The sequence below is a fragment of the Solanum verrucosum genome, unplaced genomic scaffold, assembly GCF_900185275.1.
Source record: "Solanum verrucosum unplaced genomic scaffold, falcon-dt-bn FXZP01000128.1, whole genome shotgun sequence".
NCBI classification, from domain to species: Eukaryota; Viridiplantae; Streptophyta; class Magnoliopsida; order Solanales; family Solanaceae; genus Solanum; species Solanum verrucosum.
In genome coordinates, this window is record NW_026020327.1 from 457,535 (window position 1) to 478,493 (window position 20,959).

General features: G+C 33.9%; 3 protein-coding genes across 3 annotated transcripts; 2 read left to right on the forward strand and 1 right to left on the reverse strand.

Annotated features, from left to right (window-relative positions):
• The first annotated feature begins 1,848 nt into the window (after positions 1-1,848).
• LOC125835633 (leucine-rich repeat extensin-like protein 6) lies at positions 1,849-4,292 on the forward strand. Its single transcript, XM_049514742.1, has 2 exons — positions 1,849-3,534; positions 3,636-4,292. The coding sequence occupies exons 1-2, from the start codon at positions 1,890-1,892 to the stop codon at positions 4,100-4,102; spliced, it is 2,112 nt and encodes a 703-aa protein (XP_049370699.1). The 5' UTR covers positions 1,849-1,889; the 3' UTR covers positions 4,103-4,292.
• A 5,084-nt stretch (positions 4,293-9,376) lies between these two features.
• LOC125835638 (uncharacterized) lies at positions 9,377-12,764 on the forward strand. The gene is made up of 10 exons (XM_049514749.1): positions 9,377-9,463; positions 9,555-9,716; positions 9,801-10,014; positions 10,104-10,256; positions 10,343-10,405; positions 10,485-10,529; positions 10,610-10,955; positions 11,184-11,310; positions 11,959-12,494; positions 12,571-12,764. Exons 1-10 carry the CDS (start codon positions 9,446-9,448, stop codon positions 12,746-12,748), a joined length of 1,842 nt encoding a protein of 613 aa, XP_049370706.1. The 5' UTR covers positions 9,377-9,445; the 3' UTR covers positions 12,749-12,764.
• Positions 12,765-13,907: 1,143 nt separating this feature from the next.
• Positions 13,908-14,471, reverse strand: LOC125835660 (uncharacterized). Its single transcript, XM_049514773.1, has one exon. It carries the CDS (start codon positions 14,469-14,471, stop codon positions 13,908-13,910), a length of 564 nt encoding a protein of 187 aa, XP_049370730.1.
• Positions 14,472-20,959: the final 6,488 nt, after the last annotated feature.

The following is a 20,959-nucleotide window of genomic DNA, read 5'->3' on the forward strand; positions in this document are numbered from 1 at the left end:
ATTTTTAATTAATTTGTAATTTTAAAGTTATATCTATTTTTTTCTAGAAAGATGTTTTTTTTTTTGTGAGAATTGCTAATTTGCAATGCAAGCTTGAAGCATTATTTGTCGCCTGATCAAGTGGAGAAATATATATATATATATATATATATATATATATATATATATATATATTATTTTATTTTATTTTATTTTTAACGCAGCCAAAATTTGGGTTCAAAGTCCTTTTTTTCACACGTGGTTTGAAGTCTAACAAAGCAAATTTTTGGGTGCTTATTTGAAGAACTTTCTACTTCACTAGATTTGTAATTTGTGTTGTATCGTAATATTTATTTTGACTGTTACTGAAATTTTATTAGGATTATTATCTTCATTATGACTAGTTTGATTTGATCATGTTATTACTTTTCTTGTATTATTTTACTTTTGTTTATTTACTAATTCTATTTATCGTTTGCATTATATTTTTTTATAATAACGCAATTTGTGTTTATTTTATTTTGTAATATTATTATAAATTTATTGTTTAGATTACTAATATGTTATTATAAAACCACGTTAAATGATACAATCTATCTCAACCTAAGTAAATATCTTATTTGTATTTACCGCAGTCATAATTTTGATGTGGCCATTTAGTTCACTAGTAAAAATCGGGTTAATATTTGAAGAACTTTCTATTTCGCAAAATAACACCAAAGAAATAGTATCAATCATCAAATGATGTGGTGTAGTTAATAGAGATTGTTCCTCTTTTAATCAGACGTTTCGAACTTGAGTTCTGAGAAAAAAATTTTGATAGAGAGTGGCGAGCGCTTTTTTCGAATAAGGTCTTATACGATACGAATTCAAATATCAAACAACAACAATAACATACCCACTCAGTGAAATTCCACAAGTGAAGTTTGGAGAAGGTAGAATGTACGCGAACTTTACTACTATCTCGTGGAGATAGAGAGTCTTTTTCTGAATAACCCTCAGCTCAATTACATTTATTTTAATATATAAAGAAGAAAATCTAGCACATCACAAGAAAATAGTGTAAAACTATCAGAAGGGAGCAACACAAGAATAATGCACTAATCAAAATATAATAATTAATAAGCTATCAGGATAGATTATTGAAAATAATATTTCACTACCTATTAATTTTCTGTCTTAATGTGTCCTTTGTAATTCCGAAAAATAAAATAGTGGTAGTCTCTTACTTTTGTCTTAACGTGCTGGCATGTCATTTACTCGTAGCCGATAGACGTGGGGGCCTGAAAAATCTAACCCACTAGACACTTTTATTTATTTATTTATATTTATTTCGTTTTGCTTATTTTATTCTGTTTTTTAAATTATTGTATAATTCAAAGTAGTACTAAACTGCCGTTATCATTGAAAACGGTGCCCTTGTTAAGAAATTATAATTAAAATACTTACTAAAAGACAATAAATTATAAATTTAAATTAAATACTACTAAAATCCTTGTGAGTACTTCCACACCAATCTGGCACCGTCAATGTTCCTTTTTTTTTCTTTTCAAAAACGAGTAATATAGTTGGCAAATTGATTGTCATTATTTACTTTTTTTTTGTATAATTTAAAAATAAAAATTAAAAACAGAGAATCTTAATATGATGTCAATTATTCAAATATAAACCAAGATTTTATTAAAGACGTGCTGGCATGTCATTATAATGTGTCTCCAAGTAAGAAAAAAATGAAAAAATATACAAACACAAATAGGCAAAGAGCTGTGAAGGAATAAATAGAGGTATCTACTTGCTATTTAATTCAAATCAATTCATTCATTCATTCATTCAACAACACATTTTTACATTGTGTGAAAAAAAACTTCATTTTCTTCTTCTTAGCTTGAAAATCTCTATCAAATTCAGCAATGCGGCCTCCTAGCCGCAACGTATTTATCTCTTTTCTTGTTATCTCCCTCTTGTCGTACCAGATCTCGAATGTGGTAGGACAAGAAGGTGATAACGATATCGATTTAGATGATATTAAGGCTAATGCTAGTAAGTTGAGTTTCGAAAACCCAAAGATTCGCGATGCTTATATCGCGTTGCAATATTGGAAAACAGCAATGTTTTCTGATCCTTTTAACTTTACAGCTAATTGGACAGGACCTGATGTTTGTTCGTATGGTGGAGTGTTTTGTGCTCCTTCGTTAACGGATGATTCGATTAGAGTTGTAGCTGGCATTGATCTTAATCATGCTGACATTGCTGGTTCATTAGTTGCAGAACTTGGTCTTCTTACAGATCTGGTTCTTTTCCATCTCAACTCGAATCGTTTTTGTGGAGTTGTACCGAAAACTTTTAGCCATTTGAAGCTTCTTAGGGAGCTTGATTTGAGTAACAATAGGTTTGTTGGTGGGTTCCCTAAGGTAGTTCTTTCACTACCTTCTTTGAAGTTTCTGGATCTAAGGTTTAATGATTTTGAAGGACCAGTTCCTTCCGAATTGTTCGATAAAGATTTGGATGCGTTGTTTCTGAATGACAATAGATTCCGTTTTGGCATCCCGGAGAACTTGGGTAACTCCCCTGTTTCTGTTCTTGTGTTTGCTAATAACGATCTTGGAGGGTGTATTCCCGCGAGTATTGGGAAAATGGGGAAAACGTTGAATGAGTTGATATTGATGAATGATAACCTCACTGGATGTTTACCCATGGAGATTGGATTGTTGAAGAAGTTGACAGTGTTTGATGTTAGCTTCAACAAGATTCAAGGCTCATTGCCATTAACTGTGAGCAAAATGAGGAGTGTGGAGGAACTCAATGTGGCTCACAACAAGCTTACTGGGGTTATACCAGCTAGCATTTGCCAGCTTCCAAGGTTGCAGAACTTTACGTATTCGTTCAATTACTTCACTGGGGAGGCTCCGGTTTGTGCTGCGACTAGATCTGGTGATGGTCAGGAGAACTGTCTCGTTGGAAAGAAGAATCAAAGATCTGCTAAAGAATGCTCTTCGGATGATGCAAAACCGTATGATTGTAAGAAATCGAAGTGTTATAGCCCATATGCTACGTCTCCACCGACGAAACCAAAGCCAAAGCCAACACCAACACCAAAACCAAGAGGACCACCACCACCTACTTGGAAGTCTTCGGGTTCGCATAACAAGCGATCTCCGCCACCACCTAAATCAACTCCTCTTCCTCCACCAGCACCTTACAAAAAGTCCCCAGCGTATCGACATAGAAGTCCACCACCACCTACTCACAAAATTTCACCTGTAACTTATCATTCACCTCCTCCACCTTCACCCGTATATTACCACCCATCTCCATCGTCCCCACCACCACCAGTTTATTATTCTCCACCACCCCCGGTGTATTATGAGCCACCTACTTACAAGCCTAAATCACCACCACCACCAACACCGTCATATGAACACCCAAAAACCCCATCACCACCACCACCAACACCATCATACGAACATCCAAAAACCCCATCACCAACACCACCAACACCATCATACGAACATCCAAAAACCCCATCACCACCACCACCAACACCATCATACGAGCATCCTAAAACACCACCACCAACACCATCATACGAACATCCAAAAACACCATCACCACCACCACCAACACCATCATACGAACATCCAAAACACCATCACCACCACCATCATACGAGCATCCAAAACCCCAATCACCACCACCACCAACACCGTCATACGAGCATCCAAAACCCCAATCACCACCACCACCAACACCATCATACGAACACCCAAAAACCCCATCACCACCACCACCAACACCATCATACGAACACCCAAAAACCCCATCACACCCAACCCCACCTACCCCACCTTGTAACGAACCACCACCTCCACCACCTAATTCACATTGGGAACCAAAACCATCCCCACCATACACCTACTCATCACCACCGCCTCCATCACTATCTCCTCCTCCTCCCACTTACTACTACTCATCACCACCGCCACCATCACCATCACCTCCCCCACCCACTTACTACTACTCATCACCGCCGCCACCACCACCATTTTACGAAAATATCCCTCTCCCACCAGTAATCGGAGTCTCCTACGCATCTCCACCACCACCAGTCATTCCATATTACTGAACAAGGGTTATCAATTAGCCTTTGATTTTCCATTATCAAAAAAAAAAAAGAATTCATTTTTTTTTTATGAATTATGTATACTTTGTTATTTATTTTTTGTAATATTTTTATTTTGAGTTTGATTATATTTATGAAAATTGGGATTATGGGCGGGAGTTAGTGAGGGGTTTAACTATCAATATTTTAATATTGTTATATTATTCAGTAAGGGTGGTTGTGTATAACTATAATTTTACTGTTTCTTTTAGTAAAACTCATTTATTTAATTATTAATAAACATCTTTGTGAATCAAGCTGTGAATTAACATATTATAAATGAGTTATTTCATTTTTTCTATAGCATCCATAATTCTTTTTACAAATTAAATGTGTTGTGCTTATGTACATTTTCTTATTTCTTTTTACAATTTCCTTTTGAAATGTTTTTCTTCAAATCAATGACATATCGAAATTAACTTCTCTATCTCCAAATTTTACGTATATCATAAATAAAGAGTATCTTATATTCGGATGAACTTCTTATGGCACCCTAGCTTTTCTAGCATGTAAAGGTTAATCAATCGGTGTTTAAAATTCATTGACTCAATTAATTTTATTTTGTGTCAATTAAGCTCAATAATGGAGGAAAAATGTTCTGGGTTATTCGCACGAATGCTCCTATTTTATGGTGATTTTTAATTTTTTATCTTTCAATACTTAACACAAAGTTATGCCGCTTAATTCCTAAAAAAATTGTGTTATTAGAGATATAAGTTAAGTTTATTACCTATAAGATATGTCTTACAAGACATAATTTAGTTCCTACAAAATTGAGGCGAATACAAACATAAGTTTACTTTTAAAATAGTATTCACAATCCACAAATTATATCTTACAACTTACAAGAAATAACGTAATATTTACACAATATACGTCGACAGAGTCACAAGTTCAATTCAAAATTCACAAACACTCGGATATTAGAAAAATATAGAGATTCAAGAGTATTGTACTGACTCTGTCAATCTCGAGTGGTCCACTACAAAATAAATTACTATGAAGTGTGAATTAGGTCAATATGCTAAAAAAAAATTGAGTTTTCACAACTACTGTACATTGGCAAGACATTATTGCATTGCCAATATCTCTTTAAGAAATGGCAGTAATCAATCAATAGCAATAATTCACTACAAAATAATTTCAAATTATTTTACAATTCCAATTATTGAAGCCAGCTGTTCAGTGGCAGAAAGCTGTCTCCTCATCAACAAATCTACACCACACCATCCCCACAAACCACCTGGTCATTTTCTACAGTCTACAGAAGGAAAATAAATGAGCACAAAATATAATTTTTGAAAAATCCAATAAAATAAGGACTTATTGGTGGAGTTATTTTAGGAAAAATGGAGAGAGAACGTGACTTTCAGGTGAGACTGAGATGATTTGGATATGTCAAGAGGAGATGTATAGACGTTGTATGGACAGTTGGCACTTGCTAGAGGGCCTAAAGAAATGCGAGAGATGAAACTGAGTTGATTTGGACATGTCAAGAAAATATGTATAGACGCTCCAATGAGGAGATACAGATAGTTGACACTACAGAGCCTAAGGAAAACCAGAGGTAGATAGGTAGTAGGCCGAAAAAGTATGAAGAAGATGTGATACATGCAGGAAATGACAAGTTTGCACCTTACATAAAACATGACCCTAAGAGGGTGCGAAGGTCGAAGATTTGGATAGAAGGCTAGTAGTATGAAGGGATATTCTCTCCGATGTATATTATAGGGTGTTTTTAGTTTTAAGTTAATTAATCTTCTTCAAATTTATTCTTATTCAAATAAGTTGATTTTAATCAAGATATTATTAATAGATACTATCTAATTAAGAGTATTTTAAGACCATTTAGCTACAAAAAATATTCATTTTTGCGCAAAATATTTTTTTGCTTTATTTAAAAATTATTGGTTAGGTATGAAGATTTCAAATTCAATTTAAAATTATATTTCAAATATGAAAAACATGATATAACACATGTTCTCCCTACTCTTTAACACAGCTTATCCTAACTTCACAACCCCCCACCCCACCAATCCCACGCTCTTACTCTATACACTCACCTCCTATAATATTTGTCTAGATTATATAAATATACTTTTGAAATAATTTTCTTGCTTATACATCAAACACGGAAAAATAAATTAAAAATTCACCTTTCTTGAAATTCATTTTTCATGAAAATATCTCCCTTCATGCCAAACCCACTAAGTTCTTGCTACTCAGAACTCTCTCTCGTGTGTGAGATTATTAATCTTCATTTGGCCTATGAAGGATCCATATTTATAGTTGAAGTGAGAAGTTGGGATGAGATCTATATTCTTTTTATTTAATTTGAATGGTTCATGACTTGAATTATTGTTCAATCAAATTCAAAAAGGAATAAAACTACCCTTAATTAGTTAAAACATATCACATGCATACTTGATAAATCTTATTAGTTTTTCGATTTAATTTGTCATGTTGCATTATTAGCATGTGACATAATTGTATTACTAGCTCTTTTTATTTGACTTGAGGTGCTTATCACAAATTTGGATCTCTTGAATAAGAGCCCTTCCCGACCCTAGGTATAGCAGAAACTTTAGTGCACCAGACAACCTTTTTCTACTCTTGAACTAATTAAGTAAAAAGTTCTTATGTTGATAGACTAGCCGAATGGAATTGGTATGTTAATTAAATCATATATATTGAATTTAAGTAATTATCCTAACTATCATAATATTTATTTGAACTAAATGTCTTAAAAACTTAAGGGTGGTTTAATAGTAAGTTTGAAGATGAGTTATGCAGATACTAAATCTTTTATAAATAATGTTTGGTAGCTAGCTTAGAGATGAATAAGTGGCTTTTAATTAAGGAAAAATTACATAAGTGAAGGCCTTTTATTTAATAATTACCATTTTTAAGTATACTTTTAATTTATTACCATTTTTGTCAACTTTTAGCAATAGTTACTTAAAACAATTTTAAAACAAAATTTTAAACTAAAGCAAGAAAAGTGTTGCCCATTCGCTCATATCCTCTTTCTCTTTTCTTTCTACTCTTCTGTCCGAAAATTTTAGGGTTTTGTTGTTCTTTCTTCCCCATCTTTCAGCACAAAATTCTAATGGAAGAAGAAGGAGGAGCACGAAAATCACCTAGAAGAAGTCCGCGGATACTTAGTGATGTTGGTACTTCGAATCAGAAAGTTTATAGAAGGAGTCGAATGAGGGGTCAAGTTTCATCTCCTACTGATGAAGTTAATGACTGTCCCAATTTTAGTTTGGGAATCTCACAAGAATCGGGTGAGCAAAACAAGGGTGAGCAGAACAAGGAGGAGCAGAACAAGAAGCAGAACAAAGGTAAAAAACGAGTTAAAGAGGTGAACAATGTGAAGAAATCGAAAAAAAGATGCGTTGATTTAGCATCTACGTCGAAGAAAATCGTGGACTGTGATGACGATTTTGATGATTTACCTCCTCAAGTTCAGTCAAAAAAATTGAAAAATAAAGATGGGTTGGAGAAGAAGAAGCCAGTGAAGGATGCAAAAACTCGAAATCGATTGCCTCAAAATGTCATTCTACCAGAGAGTAGATATCCGGTATGTGATAGCATTTTTCCTAGTTAGTTGTTGTTTTAGGAATGATTTTATACTGATTACTGCCTTGATTTTGAGATCTAGTATGTGGAATTCACCTTTAATTCAACTTTAGTATGTAGTAATACAATTTGTTTTAAACACTCAAATATGAATGTGAGATATCAAGTTAGGATGCATAGTGTTGCAGTGCTAGCTATTAGTAGCTTTATATCTCAGGTTTATGGGATTGTCATCTGAAGAAATGGCAGGAAGTGAATAGAGCAGGTTTTGCATTTGTTTGATTAAAAGGGTCACCTAAATAAAGGGGAGGGATAAATAGGATTCTCAATGCTGACCCTAACTAGTTTGGGATTTAGTGTCCTAGTGTCTTGAATACTCTTCCAATGAAGAGCAGTGCTATAGCAGGAAGCTAGCAGTCACTTTGAATTTGACATTTATGTTTTACTTAATTGCAAAATATCTCCTCTTTGTCCATTGTTTTGTCTAGAATTAGTGGGAGTTTGTCAAATAGCTGGTAACACTTGTTCGTGTGAAAAGATGTGTAAATGAGAGGACACATCATATATTTTGGAGTAACATTGTTTCATGTTCTATCTGATCTTTTCTCCCGCACTCGAATGTTTTGTTCCAATGGATAAAGTGGAAATGTAGGTTTAAATTGCTTTGGAAGTTGGTTTTTCGATATAAAATAGAGCTTTAAGTGTATGACAACTAGATCATTGTTTAGGCTGCTTGTGTTGAAGTTGATAAGTTCTGGGTTTGGATTTTGGAACCAGAAGTGGTCATCGGTGTAATTCATCTTTAATTCATCTTTAATTCAACTGATTACTACCTTGCTTTGATACATAGTATGTGAAATTCATCTTTAATTCAACTTTAGTATGTAGTAACACATTTTTAATTCATGTTTAATACATATGCAGGATCGTAAATTCTGGAAACATCCGGATGTTGTGTATATTTCGAGTAGGTGGTCATCTTACACTAATCATAGTGTCATCGACCAAATCAAACTATCTTTATCTGATAAACAACTTGAGTTGTTCAGGAATACATGTTTTGGTTACTTTCTTGACCTTCCAAAAGCGAGCACACAACTACAAGTTATTCATTGCCTTATAAATAGAGAGTTAAAACACACACCGGATGATGTGTTTGCTATTGAAATAAATAACAAAAAGTTGTTTTTTGGTCTTAGAGAATTTGGAATAGTTACCGGCTTAAATTGTGTTAGTGATGGCTCTCATATCACTGTTCCTGATTCTAAATGTAGTTTGTTGAGTAGTTATTTTCCGGAAAAAATCACTGTTGCAAAGAGTCATCTACGTCCGTTGTTTCTAGCTAAAAAATTCCTAGATGATGACTCAGCTGTTTCATTGGCTGTTCTCTTCTTCATTAATGATTTTTTATTTTCATATGAGGACAACGAATACCAAATTACTAATAGAGATTTTTACCTTGTGGAAAGTGGACAATTCAATTCATATCCATGGGGTTTAGATGTCTACAAAAAGTTGTCTGATTCTGTGAGACATGAGCTTAAGTCAACCCATAAATACTATAGATTGGGTGGCTTGCCTCTTGCTCTTCAAATTTGGATTTTTGAGTGTTCAAAAGTTGATGAAGATATAGCCATTCGGGTTGCTAACTCAATTCCAAGAATCTTGAATTGGAAGACAATTGCCGAAAGTCCATGGCAAAAATATATTGAGAAATGTCTCTTCATGCCTACAAAAAATAAGGTATTTGTACAAAGTTAATACATTTTATGACATTGTTTAATTCTACTCAAGTTACTATATCTATTTTTATTTTGTTTATTTGGTTTTTCAGTTTGAGAACATAGTGGCTAGTGAAGATGAAGTATCTAAATGCAGGCTTCCAGAACCTCGTGATTACAATGCTGAAATTTTGAAATTGGAGCCTAAAGGATCAAGTCATGGTCTAGACATGTTGACCAATGAAGTTATTGAATTGAGAAAAGAACTTGTAAAGGTATATACAAACTTGACTTTAGGCTTTTTTTTTTCCAGAACTTTTATATTTTTAATTTTTGTGTTATGGTTTAATATCTACTAGGTGAATGAAAATAACAAAGCACTTGAAGAGAAGATTGATTTAGGATTTAATGAAATCAAAGAATTTGTGGTGAATTCTAACAAACAATTATTGGAGGATATTTCTTTGTTGTTTGCTAAGAATGGTGGCAGCAGCTCTGTTATCAGAGAAGCCAGGGAACCATCTAAGAAGCAGGCTGGCGAGACGTTTTCGGGTGGATTAGATTTCAATGGAGGTTTCTTTATATTTTCAATACATTTCTGTTATAGTCATAATATACTTTTAATATGTTTTTCTTATAATATGTGTTAATTACATATACAGCATTCTCTCCCTATGTTAATGCATCTGTAAATGAATCAAGAGGTCACGATGCTCATGTTATGAGATCAAATCAGAATGAAGAATCTCAAGTGCTTAAAGCTTCAGTTAGATTTGCTGACGTTGAAAATTTTGAAAGAGTATCAAGTAAAATAGGTAATGAAGGGTTTTATACAAATATATTACATATTTCATATATGTTAATTCAAATATCTTATTTTAAATGTTTTTGTTATGTACAAAGGAAGATATTGTAGGAATTGCTATTGAAAAAGTTTTGTCAGAGGTTGTTGCTGATATAAATGGTATTAATTTTCTTCACTTCAAATAAACTTCTTTCATTTTATTTTAATAACGTTATTAAAATATTTACTTTGCTTACAGTCCAAGAGGTTGCTGATGTGAATACAGTTGGGGCGCAACCTTATGGTAATGTAGTCAACAAAGCCAACATAAATAAGTGTTGCATCTGTTGACTGTAAATTAATCAATATGTCTATTGTATGCAGATGCAACAGAGGATTGTCAAAAACCTTTGCATACTCTTGATGATTTTATTTTTCTTGATGAAGATCTTTCTCAGATCAATAAGACCGAAGAATCTTATCTAAAGAAAAGAGCCCCTGTTGATCAAAACAAAAAGAAAGTGACACCGAAGAAACGTGGCAGAAAGAAAAATCCAGGAAAGTTAATAACATCTCCCTACACACAACATTTCGAATCTGGAGGAACTTTATGTGTAACACGTCAGTTTTTTGAGACAAAACATCTTTTTTCATATGCAACTGGAGGAGATAATGAATCAGATTTGATCGATTCATTCATTAAGTGGCTTTATATGGGTACAAAGAAGAGGTAATTCATTTTGAAGTTTGCTGGTTAATTTGTTACTGTTGAATAACTTACATAATTCATAATAGATACAAGTTTAATTCAATCTATAGAACTTTCTCGTTACCTCTAATTCACAATAGATACAAGTTTCTTAATTCACTCTTCTTTAGTTTTCTTAGTTACCTCTTTTTTATTTGTTGCTGTCCCGTTTCTGAGTATTTATGTTGTAATTTTTTTATGTTTTGATAGGGGAAAGAAACCTTATACAGATGCTCTTAATGTTATCAGTCCAGCATTTGAATTAGGTATTTGTAATGTAGCAGAAAGACACTGGTTTTTCAAATTGGCACATTCTGGACAAGAATGGTGTGATGAGGTTAGTTGTATAAAGTTTAATTGGACGTCAATATTTGTTATTCATAACGCTTGCCATTCTAGGAGTCATACTACCTCTGCTATTGAATTTCCTGAATGATTTGTCTAGTGAGCACCTTTGTGTTCTTTGGGTTGAAAAATTCTGTAATTTCTCTCCTGCCATATGAAGTAGATTATTGCTACTGCTTGTGTCATTTTATACACTTAAGTTTCTATTGCTTTACTTGTCGCATGCATTGTAGCCCACTCCAGCTATTCAGTGTATCCTGTGCTAGCTGTTCCTATTAATGGATAGCTAGTGCAATAATTTATGCCAAATCACATTAGACTGAATAGGTGCTGATGTGTTTCAGATTCTGTATTATATTTGTGACCAGAATGCTTGGATAGAGGTTAGAACACATTACACCAATTGTAGTCTCCTTGTGTAAGATAACGTCTTACTATCCACGTGTTTATCTTTCCCAACATTTTATATATAAGTGGTTGACACTTACTAACTGACAACTTCTTGGAGACTAATTGAATCTTGTGAGAATTTTGTGAATCTTGTGTGTTGCAATATCACTTACTGAGTTTCTTGAGGTTAATTGAATGTTTGTTTCTTGAGACTATTTCTTTTTTACAGTTCAATTCTAATTTTTTGCAGCATATTGATGTCATTTTCTATTATCTAAGAAAGAAAGGAAAATATGAAGTCAACAGTAATGTTCGATTTACGACTACTGATTGTGTATTCAAGACGAAAATTACTACTTCTTTCTTTCAACTTTGTGATGCTCATGAGAATAAGAAGAACTATAAAGTAAAAGATTCTGATGATATTGCCCGGTATATATGTGGACATCGTTTGTTGGCAAGCACTTCGTGGGATAAAGTGGATTATATTCTTTTTCCACTAAACATTAAAGAGGGTTGTCATTGGATTCTTGTCGTGTTTGATATTGTGCAAAGGTCTTTGGAGGTATATGATTCATTTCCGGCAAGGGGTGGGGTGAAATTTGAGGTTAAAAATATTGTTGAGATGCTTTCAATTGTTTTACCATATTACCTGAGTGTGGTCAAGTTCTATGATAAGCGTCCTGAATTGAAGGCAACACCGAAATACAGTGGGATAGATGAGTTCGAGAAAATTGAGTTTCACTTCATAACTAAAGGTGTTCCCAGACAACAAGATGACTCGCTGTAAGTATTATCAAATAGGTATTCTTTTTTGTATTAAGTAGATATTTTGATAATAATTTTATATTGAATTTTTTAGGGACTGTGGAGTTTTCGTTGCTGCATTTGCGGAGTTTGTAAGTAATGGCCAACATATTCTAAATCAACAAGTAAAGGCAGACATTCTCCGAAAGAGATTTGGAGCTATATTATGGGAATATGCAAGAAGGAAGCAAGCGAGTGACCTTCAAAGTGAAGACGAAAGACCGGAAAGATAAAGAAATATAGTTATATTAGTTAGTATGACTGTGAAAACTATATGGTGTAAAAACAGTTTGTAGTTAGTATGGCTATGAAAAACTATATTGGTCTATTCTTCACTTTCTGATTGCTTAGCTTTTATTGAACAAATATGTGTTGGCATGCAATGGTACTTGCTTGCACGAAAGATGTTTCTTTTTTTCGTATTTGGGTATTTGCGGATCTCGTAATTAGGTGTAGATTGTACCAATTCGTATTTGGGTGTTTCAACAGAGATTCAACAGCAATAAGGAAACTAAGCATTGAGGTAAACAATAGTTAAGGTGTATTACAATGTATTAAAGTTGAATTAAGAAAAAAATTGAAACAAATAACTAAGGAAACGACGAGAGAGTGTTTTATAGATTGAATTAAACTTGAATCTATTATGAATTAACCAAGAAAGTGAATTAAGAAAGAATTTAAACAAGTCGTCAAATCATAACAAATCAACCAACAAACTGCAAAAATGAATTAAACTTGTATTAAAAGTGTATTACAATGTATTAAACTTGAATTAGAAGAGTGACTGAAGAAAAAAATTGAAACAAATAACTAAGGAAACGACGAGAGAGTGTTCTATAGATTGAATTAAACTTGAATCTATTATGAATTAACCAAGAAAATCATGGTAAAACAAATTTTATTTCTTATTCTTATTCTTGATCATAAGGCCTAACATTTTTGCAAGTCTTCCTGTTGTGATCTTGTTGTCCACAGTTGCTGCATGTAATTTTCGCCTTCTTGAATCCATCTTCTCTGAGTTGTGTATGTCTTTTATTTTTTGGTCTTCCCGGAGGTCTCTTTCCATGAGGTGGAAGTACAACCTCTTCAAGAACATGTGTTGGTGTGTTCCATGTGCTTTCATCTGGCAGGGGATCCATTTGAAACTGATATGTCAGCAATAAATTTTTTCTTGTATAGTAATCAGAGCAATATTTCTCATAACCAGTGTGCTTTATTGTTAAAACAGCCAAAGCATGTGGACATGGCAACTCATCCAATTGAAATCTCCCACATGTGCACGTACGTTGGTGAAGACAAACTGTGAATTGTGTAATACCATCAAGTACCGTATACACATATTTATTTGTCTCTATAACCTATGAAAAGAAAAAAATATAATCAAGAGAGATGTTAGATATGAATCAGAAGAAAAAATATTAGCAAAAATAATTTACAGATCAAGCATACTCTTAATTTCTCTGATGCAGTTTTATTGCGCCGCAATATATTTTCATACTTTTTCCTAAGGTGAAAACCTGAAAATGTCGCCTTTGATCTGTTATTGTTATTCCATTTCTGGACAAGCTGTCTCATGAATTCCAAGAGGTGTAAGACTGTAAGAACTTTGGCATGTCTTGTTCTTGAATTGACTGATTCTGCTATATTTGACGTCATCATCCAAGTTCTGTTTACTTCAGCATGCACACGCGACCATTTGTTGTATCCAATGTTCAGCAAGTAATCTTTGATCCTCTTATCTATTTTCTCAACTATTGTCATACATTGATTAAATTCTGTCATGGTGTATGTTTTTGCCATAGAGTAGAACAACTCAGTTACCCTTTGCTGACTTTTTCTGAAGTTTTTCATTATGTTTTGCAGTAAGTGCCACATACACGCAAAATGAGGTACTTCATCATAGACTCTCGAAGCTGCCTTAATAATGCTTGCATGCCTATCGGAAACGATACACATCTCTAATCTTTGACCGAATGCGTCTCTGAATTGCTCAAAAAACCACCTCCAAGATGCATCATTCTCTAAATCAACAATGGCATAAGCAAGTGGCAGTATACTCCCTGCACCATGTACAATTTGTTTAATACAATTTTAATACATTTTTACTGCAATTATAATTCATTTTTAATTCATAGTTCAGAAATTCAATATAGAAAATACTAGTATCATATTCGAAAGTCTCACCTGCTGCATCTAAGGTATTAGCGGTTAGTAGTGTCCCTTTGTATGCTCCTTTTAAGAAAGTTCCATCAACAACTACAATTGGTCTACAATATTCCCATCCTTTTATCGAGGTGAACAAAGCTACAAACGCATATAGAAAACGGTCATCCTCTGATTTGTGCAATCTTATATGGGAACCAGGGTAAGTTGCCTCTAGTATGTGAAAGTAGCTTGGCAACTTTGCATATGATTGAATTGGATCACCCCGGACTAATTCAAGAGCTGCTTCTTTAGCTCTCCATGCTTGCATATATGTGAGTCGCACACCATATTCAGCTAACATGTCACGTTGTATATCTTTTGGTGTGTAAATAACATCTGGTTCAGCACATTTACTGACAATAATACTCCCAACAACACTCTTAGTTGCTTGCCTTTCCGATAATGAATTATGTAGCAACAAACATGTGTGTTCACTTTCAAATTCTCTAATCTTGAACATTTGAGATTTGTTCAAGCTTGAAGCTCGTAAACTCCAACTACAGTTTTCACCTAAGCACTGTATCGAATAGCTGTTGAAAAAAAATTAATATACAATCAATAATTTAAAGTGACTTGAATTTAGGTCTTACCTGATTGAGCTTGATCTTGTTGTCTTGAATTGAAAATGCTTAAGAATGGAATGTCTTTTTAGTGCACTGGTGAGGACATATTTATTCTTATACACTTGATCTTTCTCAAATAAAGAGTGATTGGGATTAACAATGATGCCTGGTGCTAATTCTTCTAGCTCATCAACTTCCTCACATGATCCAAAGCCAATTAACCCTATTGCCTCACCAATACCATTAAATGTATTAGAGAAGTATGAATTGTGTATAACCCTCATATCTTCTGAAGTGTCTGAACATAATAGTGGAATGAGTGTAGAATTAGTCTCCAAGTTGACTGGTTCAGTTGTTGTGACACACAAAGGGTATTTTGCCATATCTCGATGTTCCTTTTTGGTTTCAACATATACTTTTACCCCCATATCATTATGAATTTGAATTGGAGGAGACCTTTCATCAATTTTATATCTGATTTCAACTTTACTTGTTGATGTGTCTATTGACAATTGAGTAGCAATTATAGAAACGAGGGTGGCAAAGTTTGATTTCGTATTTATCAACACACCATCTGCCACGTAATTAGTATATTTGTTGCTAGGATCCCATCGTCCATTGAAGTAAAGCAGCACAGCCAGATTAGTCATACTTTTTTTTCTGCACATTATTAAAAAGTGTGCAGATTAGTCTATTTTTCATTGCTTATGTAATGAATTCTCAGGTTAGCCTTTACAACTGTATCTAATTCAATTATTGTTCAGTTCAGCAAATGTACAATGTCAATGTTTCTGGGAGATATTAATACTATTATATAAAAGTCTATGAGGGAGTATATACATCCTTCCAACACACAAAACTCAAACTGGTGTGATAAGCAAAAAGAAAATGGAAGCCACAAAGATGAGCAGCAAGAAAACAAAAGATAAGTTAACAGTTAAAGTGCCAGAAGCCAAACTCATACCACATAGAACAGATGACTAGAGATGCCAGACTCAACAACTCCCCTGCCAGTGCCTGTTGATATCCAAATTGTAGTGCAAGCACAAACACCAAAATGGCAAAGGAATAGTGTGCACAAGGGAAGGACAGGGGAGTGTTCTTGTATTAAAAGTGTATTACACTGTATTAAAGTTGAATTAGAAGAGTGATTTAAGAAAGAATTTAAACAAATAACTAAGGAAACGACGAGAGAGTGTTCTATAGATTGAATTAAACTTGAATCTATTATGAATTAACCAAGAAAAGCAATCAGAAGAGTGAATTAAGAAAGAATTTAAACAAGTCGTCAAATCATAACAAATCAACCAACAAACTGCAAAAATGAATTAAACTTGTATTAAAAGTGTATTACAATGTATTAAAGTTGAATTAGAAGAGTGAATGAAGAAAAAAATTGAAACAAATAACTAAGAAAACGACGAGAGAGTGTTCTATAGATTGAATTAAACTTGAATCTATTATGAATTAACCAAGAAAAGCAATCAGAAGAGTGAATTAAGAAAGAATTTAAACAAGTCGTCAAATCATAACAAATCAACCAACAAACTGCAAAAATGAATTAAACTTGTATTAAAAGTGTATTACAATGTATTAAACTTGAATTAGAAGAGTGAATGAAGAAAAAAATTGAAACAAATAACTAAGGAAACGACGAGAGAGTGTTCTATAGATTGAATTAAACTTGAATCTATTATGAATTAACCAAGAAAATCAATCAGAAGAGTGAATGAAGAAAAAATTTAAACAAGTCATCAAATCATAACAAATCAACCAACAAACTGCAAAAATGAATTAAACTTGTATTAAAAGTGTATTACAATGTATTAAAGTTGAATTTAAACCTTCTAACCTTTCAAACTTCAAAAAATTTCAAACTCAACTCTCTGCCCGAACTTGATTCATCTCGAAATTGATCACTGAATACACATCGTTGAAGGTTAGTATAGCCGAGAAAGAGAATTAATCTTGAATTAAGCAAGTAACTAATGACATGCAATCGAATTTAAACCTTCTAACCTTTCAAACTTCAAAAAATTTCAAACTCAACTCTCTGCCCGAACTTGATTCATCTCGAAATTGATCACTGAATACTCATCGGTGAAGGTTAGTATAGCCGAGATACAGAATTAAGGATGAATTAAACAAGTAACTAAGACATGCAATCAAATTTAAAGCTTCTAATTAACCTTTCAAACTTCAAAAAACTTCAAATTCAACTCTCTGCTCGACTTGATTCGTCTCAAAACTGCACTGAATTCACATCTCTGAAGGTAGTATAGCCGTATTTGTGAAGAAAATTGTGAGTAAGAAGTGGCGAGAGAAAATCGCACCAACGAGAGAAAATCGTAGCGGCGAGAGAAAATTGGGAGCGAAAGATGGAAAGGATGAAGTGAATTTGATTTAATTCAGCCAAATTGTCATATATGGTTAAAAAAATAATGTTGACAAATATAGTAAATATTTTTTAAAAAGTATACAGGTAAGTGATTTACCCATTAATTAATAATACCACACTCGTAGCCGGTTAGGAGGTAAATTTTTCATGTATAAAATTAATACGGTGTTTAGTTTGCAATTTAGAAATCTACATAACCGGAGGTAATAATACATGAATACTCTTCTTGATTTTTCTGGAAATAGATTCACTAGAACTATTCCAACAGGTCTAGGAAATTTGCAACATTGTATAGGCTCAACTTCGAGTTCAATACACTTGGAGATAATGATTCTTGATTTCCTAATTGAATTTTTGAGTTTGCTAGACAATTCCTTTGGAGTAGAACTTCCGATTTCAACTGCAAACTTTTTTCTTTTTTGATAACCATGGTGTTTGTGCCAACTTTGGTGCTAATAATTCCACAGGATACCCGTCACCTCCCACCAGCAACAGGTGTCAGGTAACTCTGTCCACCAAGGCTTTGATAGATGGGAAGAATGACCTAGTGTTTTTTTGTCTCTGTTGAGCAACTACAAATTTTTCAGAGGAACTTAATGTACTTGAACTAGGTTTTAATATGATACATGGCACTGTTCTTGCTGGACTGGGGAACCTTGAAAATTTTACAAGATTATCACTCGATAATAACAACTTCAGGGGTAACGTTAACGAGTCTATAAGCAAGCTACAACGCCTACAAGGACTGCAGTTAGATGGAAATAAGTTTTCAGGGAAGATCACGTACGTCCTGTTTTAGTAACTTGACAATGCTGACAACTGTATACATGCAGAACAATAGACTAGAAGGAAACATACCTGCAGATCTTGAATGTGTACCGGTCTAGTAGTTGTGCTAAACCTTACTGGAAACAATCTTGTTGGCAACATACCAAAAGTAGTTGCAGGTACATCTTCTCTTTCAATTTCTTTACAATTGACGTGTAACTTGTTGAGTGGTTCTTTCCCATTAGAAGTTGGAAGGTTGACAAACCTCACATAACAAATTATCAGATTAGAGCACTTGGGTATCAGCAATAACTAGTTTGGGGGAAGAATTCCACAACTCTTTTCAAATGCAAGTGCAGTTTCGGTTTCAAGGAATCATAAACTATGTAGAGGTCAGTCCATCTTTGATTTACCTGCATGCAGTAAACATAGAAATCCCTCACCAAACGAAAAGATCGATTCAGGAGCAATAGTAGCAATAACAGTTCCCCTTCTAGTTTTTCTATTATGGTAATTTGCTGAGGATAACCTGGTTGGTAGAGGAACTTTGGTTCGGTATACCAAGGGGAATATCTCTATAGCAGTCAAAGTACTAAGCCTACAACAGAGAGGTTATTCACGGAGATTTTAAAACCAAGCAACATTCTCCTTGATGAAGTTATGACGGTCCATCTTGGTGACTTTGGATTGGCAAAGACTCTCACTAAATCAACAAATACTACCTGGAGTAATCAAAGTTTTGACGCGCTAAAAGGTTCCATAGGATATATCCCAGTATTCCAGCAGGTACTTATAATATATATTCATATAATCCAAATATCATCTTTTCCCCATATATTCATCTTTCTGACCCCTGAACCATATAACTTTACATACTAAACAGCATAAGAGCTGCCATATTCACCTTAAAATCTTATTGACATGACCTGTGTGACCTAACAGTTTGTTCTTATCTTGTAGAGTACGGATCGGGAGGTTGGAAAAGCTTGGAGATGTTTATAGCTACGGTATCATGTTGCTTGAAGTGTTGACAGACACAAGACCAATTGATGTGATCTTCAAAGACGGTCTAAATATTCACAATTATAGTGCAATGCCCTTTGCCTAAACATGTCATGGCACATGAATTACATAAGGAAAAAGAACCAGAAGAAAAGGAAATACTACCAAATGAGGCTAATATATCCCAGCTAAACGAAAGCAATACAATAGAGGAATGCCTAGTCTCAATCTTGAAAGTTGGTCTTTTATGTTCTAAACTCATCACCAAGGGATCGGATGCCCTTAAGTGTAGCTTTGAACAAAGTTCATGACATGGAGGACTTGTTTCTCTGGCATGAGAGGAAAGACAACAGTGTCAAATAGACCACCACGAGGAGATGATAAGATCTTTTGGAAATAGAAGGCATATTATTAATTGATTATTTGGTCTCCTCCAGATCTGACCAAAGGGAGGATTTACCATCAATCGTGAAAGACAAAGTGACTCACCATCCATGTGCAATCCCTTTGGAAATCTTACCTGAATGATATTTCTTTCCTGTATTTCAAATATTTCGTACAGTGCCCAAAAGATTGATAGGCTAGGAACAAATATTGTTCTCAACCTTTCTTTTATTCCCTCAGTCGTCCATGATGGCTAAATAAGCTGATCACAGTTTTGGATTCGTGTACCAAACCAGCATATTGTACTAGAAATTTTTGACAATTACTAAGACAGCTTGTATTGTCTTGTATCGAGAGAAAAACCAATCCTCGTAAGGAAGTAAAAGCAACATCTCCAGCATACCAAGAATGATTTGCAAATTACAATAAGCAAACAGTCAGAAGCCGTTAATGTTATTAAATAAGTATCATTTAGAAAGGAAATGTGCTCTCATGGCACACAAAGTACATTTTTTTCCTTTCAGAGATTATAGATAGAAAAAAGAACAGTCATTTTTGTTTTGGAATCATCTATAAGATATTATTAAGTATTAACATCAAACAAACTGAAACAAATAAGAAAACTAAGCAAAACGCCAATTGACAGATAAAGTAACAAATTATACCACTATGAAAGCACTTGTGTTCTCCAGTCATTGCATTCACACTTCACAATGGCGTTTTCCAACGTACCTGACGAATCTGAAAGCAAAACAATAACCAGGTTACTCTTGTCTCTTGCTACTGCAGAGAAGATTTAGGCAACTTAAAATGCACAAACCCAAATGTACCTTATCACCAGTAAGAGTTTGTACACACACCCTAACCACTTGCCTCCACTTTGTTATTTAAGTTCATTTGCTCATGTTTCCCCTATACATGGAATTCATCATTTAGGCTACGGTGCTTAAAAGGAACGACATCACCATAAATACAAAAGGGGAAAAGGAAAAGAATATACACTTAAAATATAAAATAACTAGGAGCATGAGGTGCAAGTCATGTGCCTATATCACCTTTCATGAATTTGCAACAATTATGCTCTACTCAGGCAAGAAAATGAACTGTTCTCCGCTTGTTACAGT